This window comes from Dipodomys spectabilis, unplaced genomic scaffold (assembly GCF_019054845.1).
Source record: "Dipodomys spectabilis isolate Male_0828 unplaced genomic scaffold, ASM1905484v1 ptg000017l, whole genome shotgun sequence".
NCBI lineage: Eukaryota > Metazoa > Chordata > Mammalia > Rodentia > Heteromyidae > Dipodomys > Dipodomys spectabilis.
In genome coordinates this window covers 9,067,188-9,082,948 of record NW_024870694.1, presented here as the reverse complement: position 1 = coordinate 9,082,948, position 15,761 = coordinate 9,067,188, and the positions used below count along the sequence as shown (strand labels likewise).

The following is a 15,761-nucleotide window of genomic DNA, read 5'->3' as shown; positions in this document are numbered from 1 at the left end:
GTGGTAAGGGCAGTGTGTCTTCAGTTGATAATACTCAGTTTAGTTCATTTCCCAGATGATGGGAGAGTTGTGGTTTGAGTTGAAAAAAAGAATCAATATAAACAAACATTAGAAATTTAGTCTCAGAGGTCCTTTTATATAAACTTAATAAATTAGGTTCTAAAGAATATTTTCTTAGGATTTAGATTTTTTTTTTAAGTTTCAAGATACTGTTTGGTATGATCACAAAAATGATGGGAAATATCAGCTGCTGAATGGGAAGAATGTCTGTATTACTCTAGGGTGTGCTGGTCTCCAGAAGAAGAGCATACTGTATATGTGCCTGACAGAAGGGGGGAGGTAAAGTAGATATTCCTGCTTCCAGCCTTTAGTATAGGGAAGACTTGTCATTTAAATAGAGCAGATTATAGTTGTCAAAAGCCATTTATTTAAGTGAATCTTGTGGCAAAGAAATTCATTATTTTATAATATTTGTTTTGTTTTAAACTTTTTATCATGTACTAGGTGAAAAACCATTTCGCTGTGATGAATGTGGTATGAGATTCATACAAAAATATCATATGGAAAGGCATAAGAGAACTCATAGTGGAGAGAAACCTTACCAGTGTGAATACTGTTTACAGGTAAGAAGGGGTGGCTGCAAGATATTCTATTCTGTTTACATAATCAAATAATTCTAATAAATTAGAAAATGTAATTTACTACTAGAACTACTTGAAAAGGTTTTAAATTCTTATTAACCAGATTTATAAAAAAAATTGGTTTGGGATTATTTATATTGTTATACTTATATTGTTTTGTTTCTTTTTTTTCTTTGTTGACAAAAACAAACACAAAAACCTACTTCCAACCTCTGATTTCGACAGTATTTTTCCAGAACAGATCGTGTGTTGAAACATAAACGTATGTGCCATGAAAATCATGACAAAAAACTTAACAGATGTGCCATCAAAGGTGGCCTTCTGACATCTGAGGAGGATTCTGGCTTTTCTACATCACCAAAAGATAACTCACTGCCAAAAAAGAAAAGGCAGAAAACTGAAAAGAAGTCATCTGGAATGGACAAAGATAATGCTTTGGACAAATCTGACCTGAAGAAAGACAAAAACGATTATTTGCCTCTTTATTCTTCAAGTACTAAGGTAAAAGATGAGTACATGGTAGCAGAGTATGCTGTTGAAATGCCACATTCTTCAGTTGGAGGATCGCATTTAGAAGATGCATCAGGAGAAATACATCCACCAAAGTTGGTTCTCAAAAAAATTAATAGCAAGAGAAGTCTAAAACAGCCACTAGAGCAAAATCAAACAATTTCACCTTTGTCCACATATGAAGAGAGCAAAGTTTCAAAGTATGCATTTGAACTTGTGGATAAACAAGCTCTGCTAGACTCAGAAGGCAATGCTGACATTGATCAGGTAGATACCTTGCAGGAGGGGCCCAGTAAACCTGTGCATAGCAGCACTAATTACGATGATGCCATGCAGTTTTTGAAGAAGAAGCGGTATCTTCAAGCAGCAAGCAACAATAGCAGGGAATATGCTCTGAACGTGGGTACTATAGCTTCCCAGCCTTCTGTAACCCAAGCAGCGGTGGCAAGTGTCATTGATGAAAGCACCACAGCATCCATATTAGATTCACAGGCTCTGAATGTGGAGATCAAAAGTAATCATGACAAAAATGTTATTCCAGATGAGGTACTGCAGACCCTATTGGATCATTATTCCCATAAAGCTAACGGACAGCATGAGATTTCCTTCAGTGTTGCAGACACTGAAGTGACTTCTAGCATATCAATTAATTCGTCAGAAGTACCTGAGGTTACCCAGTCAGAGAATGTTGGATCAAGCTCCCAAGCATCCTCATCAGACAAAGCCAACATGTTGCAGGAATACTCAAAGTTTCTGCAGCAGGCTTTGGACAGAACTAGCCAAAATGATGCCTATTTGAATAGCCCAAGCCTTAACTTCGTGACTGATAACCAGACCCTTCCAAATCAGCCAGCATTCTCTTCCATAGACAAACAAGTCTATGCAGCCATGCCCATCAATAGCTTTCGATCAGGAATGAATTCTCCACTAAGAACAACTCCAGATAAGTCCCACTTTGGACTAATAGTTGGTGATTCACAGCACTCATTTCCCTTTTCAGGTGATGAGACAAACCATGCTTCTGCCACATCAACACAGGACTTTTTGGATCAGGTGACTTCTCAGAAGAAAGCTGAGGCTCAGCCTGTCCATCAAGCTTACCAAATGAGCTCCTTTGAACAGCCTTTCCGTGCTCCATATCATGGATCCAGAGCCGGAATAGCTACTCAATTTAGCACTGCCAATGGACAGGTGAACCTTCGGGGACCAGGGACAAGTGCTGAATTTTCAGAATTTCCCTTGGTGAATGTAAATGATAATAGAGCTGGGATGACATCTTCACCGGATGCCACAACTGGCCAGACTTTTGGCTAAAAAAGAAAAAAAAAGTGTAAATAATACTGGCACTTTAGAACAGATTAATCAAGAGTGGGGTTACTCTGTGTAAAATGGAGTGCTGTACAGAGTTAAGAGCAATGCGTTAATAATAAGTTAAGTTGATATGAATAGCAAGATAATCCAATAACTGCATTTTGTTTGGTTAGTCAGCATTTTTTGAACTGCCTTACATGTCACCTTTATAGAAGCAATGCATTATTTGTTTTAGATCAGAAACTTGCTATTCCACCTACACCAAGTTCAAAAGGAAAAAAAAAAGACTCACACAATTGTTTCCTAACTGATAACATTGTACATTCTTAGGAGATTAGTAATTGTGTGAAATTTACTCATACTTGTTTTTAAGTTTTTCAGCCTAGTCATTGCACTTCAGCAGGGAATCTGAGTATACTTTACCGACAGAGTGAACTTAAAAGTTTAAATGTCAAGAGAGTATGGCTTAAATAAACTAGTTTGTCCTCTGGGGGGAAAGAAACCACCTTTTAAAAAGAATGATTTGCCATATACCCTTGATTTTCATTTTGCATTATATTGACGTGTTTTTTTTTTAAGAAAAAAAAAGTAATAAAAACCTGATAGTCTAAGACTCCACTATTTAAAAGCCTAATTACTTCTAAAATATGCATACTTTCAGAACTTCTACCAAAACACACAACTGTTAAAGCATTCACTTCTCTATGAAAGTATGTATATTAGTGTCAGTTTCTTTGTACAGTTGTACCTAGATATTTTTTATGATTTTTCATGTGCAAGTATCAAGGTTTCGAAGGTTTAGTAAAAAATATTCTGTAGATTACATTCCCAAGAACATAATGCTTACACAAATGTATATTCCATGTTTTAAAGCTCAATTGTATTTTACTTTACATATACACTTCAGTTAACATAGAGCACTTAGAATCTATTTGGTATTTTTGATCTCTCAAAGTAAAAAAAAATTAGATTTTTAGGTTTGAAATGGTTGTGTCATAATCATCTCATAATTGACTATTTTAATTTTTGGCAATAAAAAGAAATTGGGGTATCTTTGGAACTGTTAAACATGGTTTAATCCTTCTTTTTCTAGACTCTCGATAGATGGGATAACTAAGCTATCCTAAAAACTAAAGAAGTGGGCATTTTAATTGCTTATTTTATTTTGAGTTACTTTTTAATGAACACTGCTCATTACAGTTTTACAAACCAAAAGTGTTTACTAATTCCAGTAACTACAATTTCTTTTTCAGCTAGATGAGTGATCGGAAATTTTTGTTGCATTTCAAAATCTAAATAAACTACAGCCTTTATCCTTATATCACGAATGTTTTTTTTTATATTTTGTCTTAAAATAATACAGCATGGTACAATAAATAGTGCTTTTAATATATATATATACATATATACTTTTCTGAAGAGCCATGGTTTGAGTTATACATTGGAGAGTTTTGATCTTTAAAGAGTAACATTAGTTATATTAATTCTAACCATTTGGTTTCTGCCATCTTTATCACAGTGCGCACTTAGTGATAAATTAAATCTAGTACCCTTGGAAGATGACTTTTACTTTGTTAATTTTTCATTTTAACCTTTATACTGGCCCTGTTGGTTTTCATTCTTCTTTTCAGTATAGACTGTGTTATCCATTTAAATTATTATTTCTCTTATTTAATGTTATCCCAAGATTGTTCTCAAGAAAGGGAACAAAGGAACATCCTTCTGCTTCACATCATTTATTTTGCATATATTGATGTTTTTATGATAAGGAATATAAATTATGTTTAATGTGGTTTCCTATACCTTTATCATTAAGCTTCTCTTGAAATACTAGTTTTTGCAGTTGATGGCTTTGTTGGCTGTCAAAATTTTCAAGAATTTTAGACTTCTTTGAAGTAAATATTTAAGTTCTGCCATTATTGATCTTAAGGTTGATATGTGTTGTACATCACATAATTGCAGGAAGACTTCGTTCAAGTGAGGTGTTAAAAATGGAACTGTGCTCTCCCTAGATAGGGATTTGTATTTTCCTCAGAGTACTTTTGATAAGCATAGGCATTTATTTCCTGAGTTGAGCCTTATCAAAAACTATGTTCTGTTGAAAACTTGATGCAGTTCTTGGTAAAGTGTAAAGCTTTCTGTTTACTATCACCAGCACAGTTTTAAGAAAGTGACTGTTGCCAAGCAGTTTGGGTAAGCTTAGGAAGGAAGGCCTTTAAAAATGGGAGTATGCAAACAGAATTTCAGGTGTCGCATTCCTGTCTTAAACACATTTCTTTAAATCTGTATAATGGCAGACTTTCCTACCAGGTTATAAGCATTTTTTAGATAACTGATACTTAGCCAGCATAACTTATTGACGTACCATTTAAATATAGTCATCACTCCTACTGTGAAATTTTAAATGCCTACCAGAGTTACCTTGTATTATCATCATGATAAAATCACAACAGTTTGGGTTTCCCCACTTTGGTTCAGAAAGTTATTTTAATATCTTTTTGGGCATTAGTAGAGAAAATAAGTAGCCTTGTGCTTTTAGTTGAAACATGGAGGATATGAGATATCCTTTGCAGTCCATGTTTCTCATTTCTCTCAGTGAGCAAATTGCTCTATAATATAGTGTGCTCTTGCACCCTTAAACCTTTGTTTTGAGTGTGAGTGAGGTGTGCTTTTTCACTTGGGTCCTTGCTTTTGTGTTTGAAGATGGGAAGCAATCACTTCAGATGAAGTAGTATCTCTCAAACATCATCTCAAAGGTGTTGGGGGCAGTTCACTTAAACTCTTACATTACACATATGTGTTACTTGGTTTGGAATAGTTGAGTGGCTCCCAAATTTTTTGATCTACATACAAAACATGCTACCTGATAAGGTAGGAATCCATCTCCTTAGCTCTGGCTGAGGATGCCAGCAGTTAGGTCCTTTTATCTCTAGAGAGGTAGAAAGGCCTTATGCTCAGGGCAGGCTTTCATTTCCACAGATGAGAGACACTTGTAAAAGTGCCAGCAAGGTTAGATCTTTTGCCACTTGTTTCATTTATTGATTTGGATTTTTCAAGGGCTGTTTAAAAAAAAAAAAAAAAAAGCCGGGAAACTTTAAAAATAGGCATTACTGTAGTACTGAATTTCTTAGTAGTACTAACTTCTTACACTAGAACTTGTGTTTTCACAGTACCTTTACTTGAAAAAGTACTATTATAACCAGTGAGGAAAATTTTTTGAGTCTGCAATTTAATTTAAATATTTTCTGTTTCAAGTTGCTTTATTTCAGGGAAATAATTTTCCAGTTGTGTTTGCTATATTCTGCAAATAAAAACCATGTGTTTCCTTTTTTTCACTTAAACTTTGGTAGGAAACAAATTAAAGCAGACAAACATTTCTTGTTATGTTTGTTGCTTTCTTTAATCCAATGGATAAAAAAGTAAAACCCTGTAAACATTATTTTATTTTTTTATGCAATACCATGCTGTAAATACGGTTCATCAAGTAAGGATGTACCTATGATTGAATCTTTAATTCTGCACAGTTAGAGTTTATATATAAACGTGTCTTGACAATCAAGGACTTTCATGTGAGTCTTCCTTTATGATGTTTATTAATGTTATGCATTCCATTTGTTTTGAAGTGAGTACCAATGTGCTAATTTGTATTGTCTGAAAGTATGTAATGTTTTTACAGCTTGTTTTTAAGAATCTGTAAATATGTACAAACAAATCACAGTACTGCTTTATGTTAGAAGGCATATGATGTTGTACTGTATGTAAGCAATAATACATAGCAGTGCTAACTTTACAAGTAGCATCAGGAAAGTTCTAAAAACATTTCAGAGTTATCCTTATTTCATTTAATGATTATCTCTAATCAGTTTTTATAAGCAAATTCCATTGTTCCTCCTATTGGAACGTAACACTGTTTACACAGCATAATTGAAGTTGCAGGGGAGACAGGCTATATCTGGCTTCATCTGTACTCACTTTCACTAAGCATTGAATGGCCTTACCACTCTTCTGCAAGATGGAGGAAGACCGCAAAACTTAGTGCCCATCACACTGAAGGAAGGGATGTGGTTTTTTGGTTGGTTGTGTTTTTTTGTTTAGTTTTCTATTTTTTTCTTGCTTCTATACTCCTACCTAACTTTGTGCTTTGCTTTGGATTTTAATATTTGTTTCTATTTTAGCTTCAAGCCTGTAAGTTTTGAGGTGACTTCAGCTTCATTATGAAATAGATAGTTCTCTTCATGTTTCGTAGCTCTATTTCAACAATTCTGAACTTTCTACTTTGATTTTTAGATACTTATTTTTCAAGCTTGGTCTCTCAACTGAACAGATGAATTTATTTAACTTCAATACAAAGAAAGACAAACTTGTAGTTTGAATTGAGTAGATACTATACTGTACAGAACAGTTATTTAACACACATCACTGCTTTAGAAATAAAAACGCCAATTTATAAATGTATATGACCTACATTTTATAGGAGAAATGTTTTTAAATGCTAGTCATTTATATAATGTGCTTTGAAGGATTTGCTAGTCCACTTCTGTCACTTTTTAGTACACTGGTATCTTTTATATGTAATGTATGCTTTTTATTATTGTAGCGAGGCATTTCAGTAGAAAGAATTTTGCAACAATATGGGGAAATTTTTCATTGCTGGATTTGAATTATACTGGATTTTATCTGTGTAGTCTTGTCTTTATTTTAATGCTGTCTGGAAGGGAACTTGGTATCCAAATAAAGCAGGTAACCTCATTTTACTTCAAGGGCATACTGTGTAGTGCTGAATTTGATCTGGAAGTCTGATGATTTTTTGAAAAGAAAAACAAGTTTATAAAAAAATGTACAGAAGAAATTAAATGTGTGATGGAAATCCTGATGGTGGAGCACGTTTCTGATATATAGTGTTATTTTCCTGGGATCTCCTATAACTTCTTTGTATTTCAACTAATAAAAGAAAAACTCTGTCATTGGAACCGGTAGGCTACTAGGATATTCTGATTATACAGTATTACTCTTCCTATCCCACTTTCTGACCTTTTCTCAATCACTGTAAATTTTAATTTTCTATTTCCTATTGATAATTAAACATGTACATAATATAGACACTGTTGTATAGAAATGAATGAATTGAGTTGCTATGCTTGAATGGGTAGCTAAGTGGAAATATTTAATGGATACTGAGATTCATAAAATGCCAAAACAAGTCTATGACGGTGTGTCATGTCTTGGTAACATCACAGAGGATTATTTCTTCGCCCCTTAAGAGATCAGTTTGAAGGGATCACCTGCAAGCTCAGTATCAGATACAAAGTGGGTCCTTTTTCTTCCCCCCAAAAATATGAGCACTAAATTTCAAAATCTACTCAGGTGAAAATCACTTTGCAATGAAACTTAGCATATTGAACTTTTCACTGTTAAATAAGATATTTGTGATATTTTTAAATACAAACTTTTACATTAGTAGTCAGCAACCTGACAGTGAAATTTAGTAAGTCAAAGTATTTTAGATATATTTTGCCTTCCAAATATAATTGTTTTTAAACAATTGGGAGGGTTTTCTGTTTGTTTAAATACATTTGTATTGTTACTGTAAAAAAAAAAGAAATCTTGCTTGACCCCATCTTATGCCATGAATGGATTGCTGAGCCTTTATAAACAGTGAGAGATGGTTTCATGTGTAGTCATGGAACATGGAAGCGTTCTGTAAACTGACCTTGGCATTAGGAGGTTTACTGAGTGTCACAATTTTTGGCACTATTGTCATATAGATAACCTTGCCATTGGAGTTTATAATACCATTTTATGTATTGTGATACTACAGGAAGTTGTTTTATTTTAAACTGAATTATTAGATTAACTTATATTTGCAAATTCTGCATTTTAAATGTGGACACTGGCTGTTTGAAAAATAAAATACAGAATACAGTTTTATGAATAATTTTCTAGCTGAATTTTTCACAATACTCTGAACCAAATAACTGATGGCAAATATGCAAAACTCGTACACAGATAATAGTAAAGAGAAATGGACGTTTATATAGAACTAACATACACGGGTTGGGTAACAGTTATCAGGGCCTTCAGTAGAACTTTGTGTACAATGTTATTAGACAGTTCTTAAACACAAGAGTCAGGTGTTACTGTTGTGATTATTTTATACTTGAAATGTGCTTAACATAGAGCTAAGACTGTAGTTTTTTCTTTACAGATAAGATTTTATTAAGGCCACCGTCAGTAGTACACATGGAAGGAAGGGTTTTTTTTGTTGTTAGTGCAGATAAATTTGTTTTCCTTCATCTACCATTTTGCTGGTACCTTATCTTGTGACAGTGGGATGCATGTGAGAAATGGATCTCTAGTTAGGAATGTTGCCTGGGTCCATAGAACAATTTAAACTAGTTGGTCATTGCTGAGGTCAGCCCTAGGACCCTGGCTTAGTAGCGTGGTGCTGTAAACCCAGTTGTACGAAGTAATACCACTGATAGTCTACTAATACATTTTCTAGATCCCAGTTCATCTTGTTGAGTCAAACTGGTGGGGAGAGAAGGGTGGGGAGATCTTCTACAGGATGCTTCTCCCACCTTCTGAAGATTATATGGAAAAAAAATAAAATTAAAGTCACTGGAATTAATGTGTTGTCATTGAGTTTTACTTGACAATTTACCATACACAAAATGAATATGAAGATTTTATTTTAGCTATATGTTTGAATACAATTTTATTAGCTTTCACCCATTTTTGGTGAGCCTAATATATTAAAGTACATTATATCCATATGATGTATAAAGGATCAGGAGTGAAATAAAACTGAAACGAGGCTAAGTTCAAAAGTTCTTTTTCTGTCATTTTTTGATAAAAATGACAGATTAAAACCCCTTTCCATGTATCTGTGCAGATATGTGTATGTGTAAGAGCTAGGATGAAAGATACAATACTGTAAACAAAAGTGGCATCTTCAAGTTGCTGGAAATACCCAAATTTAAAAATGGTCTTGAATTGTACAATAGACTTGCCTTTTTACCCACTTACACAGTTATAAAGTTGTAACCTTAATTTTCCCTACCTTCTCCTGTTCTCCGTAACCTTTAACTACAGTATCCCTGTCAGGATGGGGAGGGGAGCCACAGAAATGTAAATGCATTGCCTGTGATAATAATTGTGTTTCCAATATTGACTTGACTCTTGCTGGGGCACAGAACACCAGCCCTGCATTAATTCAACATCCAGCACCTACTTAGTAACAAGCACTGTGCTAGATACAAATAATAGGTGATTGAAGCTACTAGCATCTTTGAGTATCTGAAAGGCATTGACTGGTATTTATTAACTGTAGTATTTATTGTACATCAGAATTAAAGCAAACATTGAGTGGAATGGTATTGGATACTATGCTGAGTAATTTACATCTCAACAGATTGCTGAGTGGGTAGTTATTCCCTGTTTTAGGGTAGATAGTTTTAGGGAAAATAAAATTTTAGTAAACAGGTTCCAGAAGATAGAAAATAGATACAGACCAATACAGTGGAAGTAGAGACAGTGGTAATACCCTACTTATAATCCCAAATTTACAGAGTGGAAATGAGGAGGAGACTTTGTTCCAAAAGAACTGACCCGGGGCTGGGAAGGTGGCTCAGTGGTAGAGCGCTTGCCTTGCATGCCTGAGGCCCTGGGTTCGATTCCTCAGCACCATATAAGCAAAAAGAAAAAAATCCGGAAGTGGTGCTGTGGCTCAAGTGGTAGAGCGCTAGCCTTGAGCTGAAGAGCTGAGGGACAGTGCCCCACGACCGGACCCCCCACCAAAAAAAAAAAAAAAAACCTGACCCGCTAGAGTTGGGGATGATGCTCTGTGGGGATCCACAGGCCTGAAGGTCATAGACCAGAAGATCACCAGTCTCCCCTGGTGGAGAGGTATCCTGAAGGAGCACTAATTTAGCAAGACTGTGCTTCCAACATGGTCCCAAAAGGAAGGTTGATATTTTAAATCCCCTGAAATCATACTGTTTAGTCCTTCCAGACAGTTTAGGATACTCCTCCCTTCATTAAACTTGAGCAACTGCAAAACTTAGCATTCAAATCTCCAATGTAGTCATTTTCTATCACCTGTCAGCAACAGAATGAGGGCTAAGGCCAATCACTAGGGCACAGAAGTGACAGGACTGAACAGAGTGAACATGTACAGACAATTGAGGACCTCAAGGAAGATGACATGGTGAGCAATTGAGTGCATGTCACTGAGCTGCCCTTCATGATTTAAGCACTGAAAGCATGAGGGAGATGAGTAGATTGTGCTGATGGGTGCAGTGACCTTGGGAAAGTACTTCCAAGGTAGCGTAGCCAGTGCTACCTTGAGCAGCTTCAACTATGTGGCTTGTTGAGGACCCTTAGACCATAAAGTTTGATGCTGTTCTGTAGGCTGTTTACATAAATACGAAGCCGTGGGATGAGGGTCAAAGTCTAGCTGTGTAACCTTGTTCAAGTCATCCTTTCTGAACTTCAGTTGTTTACATCTGCAATTGAAACTGAGTAGCTGTAAATGTCGATTATTTGAGAGAGCTATGTGTAAACTAAAGCAATGTGTTCCCTAGTTCAGATTTAAGTTTTACAAAGGCAAGGTAGAATAGAATCGGACAAGTGTTGGAAGACTTGTTTCATGTAAAGCATGGCATGCAGTAAAGTTCTGATTTGTAGACAATGCAAGTTGAACAGCTCTAAAGCATGAAATGTTCCAAAACTAATTTTTTTTTTAAATTCCAGTACTGAGGCTTGAACTCAGCTTCATACTCTCACTGGATTTTTCCACTCCTAGCTGGCACTCTTAACCACTTGAGCCAATCCTCCATTTCAGTCTTTGCTGATTATTTGGAAATGGAGTGTCTCAGAGTTTTCTGCCCAGACTGGTTTTGAACCACAGCCTCTGATGTCAGCCAATCCTCCTGGGTAACTGGGATTACAGTTGCTAGCCACCAGAACCAGGCAAAACACACATTTTGAGTGCAAATATTTCACCACAAGTGGAAAATTTCACACCTGGCCTTATGTAGTAGCTTATTGACAAAATGCAGGCACATTAAAAGTGTATGTTACCTTCAAACTGTGTATAAGACATAAAACATGAATTTTATGTTTAGAATTGAGTCCCATTCCCAAGATATTTATGTAAATATTCAAAACCCAAAGTAATTCTGGTTCCAAGCATTTTGGATAAGGGATACTCAACATATATATTGATGATAGGAGAAAGGCAGTCTGCATTTAATTGACAGCAAGAAATGAAGAGATTTTTGCTGACAGACATTTTCAACTTAGAAACACATTTCCAAAATATTTTTAAAAAGTCAGTTATTAGCTGGGCATTGGTGAATCACGCCTATAATCTGAGCTACTCAGGAGCCTGAGATCTAAGGATCATGGTTCAAAGCCAGCCCAGGCAGGAAAGTCTGTAAGATCCTTTGTCTCCAGTTAACCACCAGAAAACCTGAGTGTTGCTGAGGCTCAGAGTGGTAGAGTGCTAGTCTTGAGCAAAAAGAGGTCAGGGGCAGCACCCAGGGCCCAAGTTCAAGCCCCACAACTTACCAAATGAAAAGAAAAAAAACCCAACTAGAGACTTGAAAGGTATGGAACATTCTAGAGAAAAATCCTAATACTTCTATATATTATAGCACATGAGAAAAGTCAGACATCCTGTAAAGGGAATATATTGAGATCGAAGTCCCCCCTCCCCCATTTCTATGTACATGTGCATAGAGGTGGGTATTTTCTATATGCTTGTATTCTTTCACCAGGATTCTCTGTTCTTTGCTAGCTCTTGTGCTTTTGTCTTTCTGAGCAGCTGCACGTGTGCCATCGCAGGTATGTGCAAGCAGAAACAACATGGCCTGTGATACCCTGCTTCATATGGATTAGTTTACTTAGGTGGTGTTAGTGTAGAGGTTTTAGGACATTTCAGAGGTAATTGCCCACTGGGAGAAGATTGGGCATAGTTTGTAAACTTGAAAGTTTTGCTCACAGAACTGCCAGTGTGAATAAGTGAAGGAGCAATGTAAGGTAAAGAAGGCTTTAGGGCTAGGCATTGGTTGGTGGCTCAAGACTGTAATCTTAACTGAAATCTGAAGTTCTCAGTTTGAAGCTAGCTCAGGCAGGAAAGTGTGAGATACTTATCTCCAACTAACCAGCAAAACGCCAGAATAGATGTGTGGCTTGAGTGGTAGGGCACCCAGCCTTGAGCAAAAAGACAAACCCAAGTAAGTATGAAGCCCTGAGTTCAAGCTCTAGTCCTGACACACACATACACACAGGGTTTTAAGAGTGATGTTTGAAGTTATTAGAAGTGGTTTTAGGAGTGATGTTTGAAGGTATTAAGTGCTGGTGAAGCTTCAATGATGCTGTGACCCAGTGGAAATGCTCAATCTCAAACACAACTGGGCTGACAAGTTTCTAAACCAATGGCACAGGAGGCACCAAGAATCCCAGGTTATCTGTCTGATGACACATAGAGCTAGTCCCAGCATTTGGAAAGCTAAAGTAAGATTTTGAGGCCAGCCCAGGCTACCTCGCAGAGTCCCTGTCTCCCTCACCACATCCCCCCCCCCCAAAAAAAAGAGAAAAATATGAAGGAATCCAAGTGAGTGGTGGACAACGTATTTTCTTAATATGTGCTGGGCCAAGTGTTTTCCAAGCCCTAGTATGTAAGTGGGCAGAAAGTAAGGTCTTCCAAAGCCATTTCCATCCCTGTGCTACCATCTGGAAAACCAGAGCATTGCCCTTGATACATGAGATGACAGTGAATGAAGGGTAGAATGGCCAGGTCACCATCCCATTTCCCACCCTGCTTGCCAAGGAACAAAGAAAGCAGAGGTGGGGTGGGGGTGGAAAGAGAGAGCTAGGGGATTCCACATGTTTGGTTGTAGAAATGACCTTGCTCAGGACCAGATTTGGTTACATAAGTATTCTACAATCTGTACAACCAGATTGTCAGCTCCTGGGGGACAAGGTCTGGGAGCAATTTCTGTGATCTTTGGAACCTTCCCTTCCTTTACCAGCCCAAGCCACCTCAGGCTCCTCCTGCTTACCTAACACCCTTGTGTGCTTCCTTCTTGCTGGCTTCTAGTCCCTGCTCCAGACAACCACCAGGTGAAAGCCCTTCAGAAGGTCCCAGGTGCTGTTTGGCTAAGCCAAACAAATTCACCTTGGCCCTGTACAGACATCTGCTGGGTGACAGCAACCTCTCCCCACATCCCTTCCTTCTGTGTTCTCACTGCTGACTTGCAGTTCCCAGTCCTACCCCTTCTATGTCACCAAAGCACTGTTTTCTTTCTCCACTCCTAAAAACCTCAGTCCCCACCTTGTTCTTCACATCTCAGCCCTAACAACACTTCCTCAGAAGAGCTTACCTCATTGTTTCTGACAAGATTATTTCAACTCAGTCTTTGACCGACCTATCTATTGTCCAATATGGCTAGGTGCAGCTGTGCTTATTAGTGTGGGAAGTTGATTAATGGCTGTCTTCACTGCAGTCTTCTGCTGATGTGCATTCTGTGTGGGTTCCAGGGTTACTGATCCACAGCTACTTGGTAGGTGTGGCTGAAGAGGCGAGGTCTGATGCTGTGAGTTACATGTCAGGGAACAAAAAGAGATTCTGTGGAAGAAGCAGGCCAGGAACTTTGAAGCTCTGGGATACCAGCAGCAGAATCTGAAAACTGGTCATGTGATTTTCAAAATGGAAAGAAGGATAGTGGATTCGACTCATTTCAGTCCCCAGCAAAATTCAAGACGGTTTAAAAGTCTACCTAGACGTGTTAGGTCTTACTGTTAATTTCATGTTATGAAGCAGGAAAATGAACTTCAAACACATTTAAAGACCTTGAGCCTGAGCTTAGTGCCAGTGGCTCACGCCTGTAATCCTAGCCACTCTGAGATCTGAGGATCATGGTTTAAAACCAACCTTAGGCAGGCCCCTAATTCAAGTCCCAGTACTAGCAAAAACAAACAAAAAGCAAAAAGAGAACCAGGACTCTGATTCAGACCTGACTTCCTGCAGATCTGCTTCTGGGATTCCCGTACATGATATTTTAAGGAAATGCTGAGGGCCAATCACCTTTCTGTCACAGTCCGTAAGAGCTGCCATTGTGGTCCTAAAACAAACAGGACCCTGCTTATTAAGCATCTCTCTGAATCACATGCTTTCTCTCGGATCGAACCGGAACGAGCCGGATCCAGCCAGATCCAACTGGATGGAATTGGATCAAGCTGGTTTGAGCCGGATCGAACCGGTTTGAGCCGGATCCAGCCAGATGGAACCGGATCAAACCGGATGGAACCGGTTCAAACCGGTCTGAGCCGGATCCAGCAAAATCGAACCGGATCAAACCGGTTTGAACCGGATCAAGCCGATTTGACCCGGATCAGCCAAATGGAACCAGATCGGACCGGTTCAAATCGTTTTGAGCCGGATTGAACCATCCACCTGGATCAAGCCAGTTTGAGCCAGACCTGCCAGATGGAACCGGATCAAACAGGTTCAAACTGGTTTGAGCTGGATTGAACTATCCAGCCAGCTCGAACTGGATCAAACGGGATCAAACCAGATCGAAGCGGTTCAAACCGGTTGGATCTGGATCAAACCGGTTCAAACCGGTTTGAGCCGGATCGAGCCAGTTTGAGCCGGATCCAGCCAGATCGAACCGGATCAAAACAGATCGAAGCCTTTCAAACCGGTTGGATCTGGATCAAACCGGATAGAACCGGTTCAAACCGGTTTGAGCCGGATCCAGCCAGATGGAACCAAATCGAACTGGATCAAGCCGGTTTGAGCCGGATCCAGCCAGATGGGACTGGATCGAACCGGCTCAAACCGGTTTGAGCCAGATCGAGCAGGTTCAAACGTGTTTGAGCCGGATCGAGCCGGTTTGAGCCAGATCCAGCCAGATGGAACTGGACAAACCGGATAAAGTGGGTTTGAGCCGGATCCAGCCAGATCGAACTGGATCTAACCAGTTTGAGCCGGATCCAGCCAGATGGAACCGGATCTAACCGGTTCGAACTGGTTTGAGCCGGATCCAGCCAGATGGAACCGGATCGAACCGGTTTGAGCCGGATCCAGCCAGATTGAACCGGTTCAAACCGGTCTGAGCCAGATCCAGCCAGATCGAACCGGTTTGAGCCGGATCCAGCCGGATCGAACCGGTTTGAGCCGGATCCAGCCGGATGGAACCGGATCAAACTGGTACAAACCGGTTTGAGCTGGATCGAACCAAATCAGTTCAAACCAGTTTGAGCCTGATCAAGCCGGTTTGAGCAAGCTGG

The 15,761-nt window shown here is 38.5% G+C and overlaps 1 protein-coding gene across 2 annotated transcripts in view; it reads left to right on the top strand.

The window, feature by feature from the left end:
* Znf148 (zinc finger protein 148) overlaps positions 1-7,335 on the top strand; it is a 109,101-nt gene extending 101,766 nt beyond the window's left edge. For both annotated transcript variants that reach the window (XM_042669537.1, XM_042669543.1), the window contains 2 exons: positions 505-623; positions 867-7,335. In XM_042669537.1, the coding sequence (XP_042525471.1) occupies positions 505-623; positions 867-2,465 (1,718 nt within the window). In that variant the 3' untranslated portion in view covers positions 2,466-7,335. The remainder of the gene's footprint in view (positions 1-504; positions 624-866) is intronic.
* Positions 7,336-15,761: the final 8,426 nt, after the last annotated feature.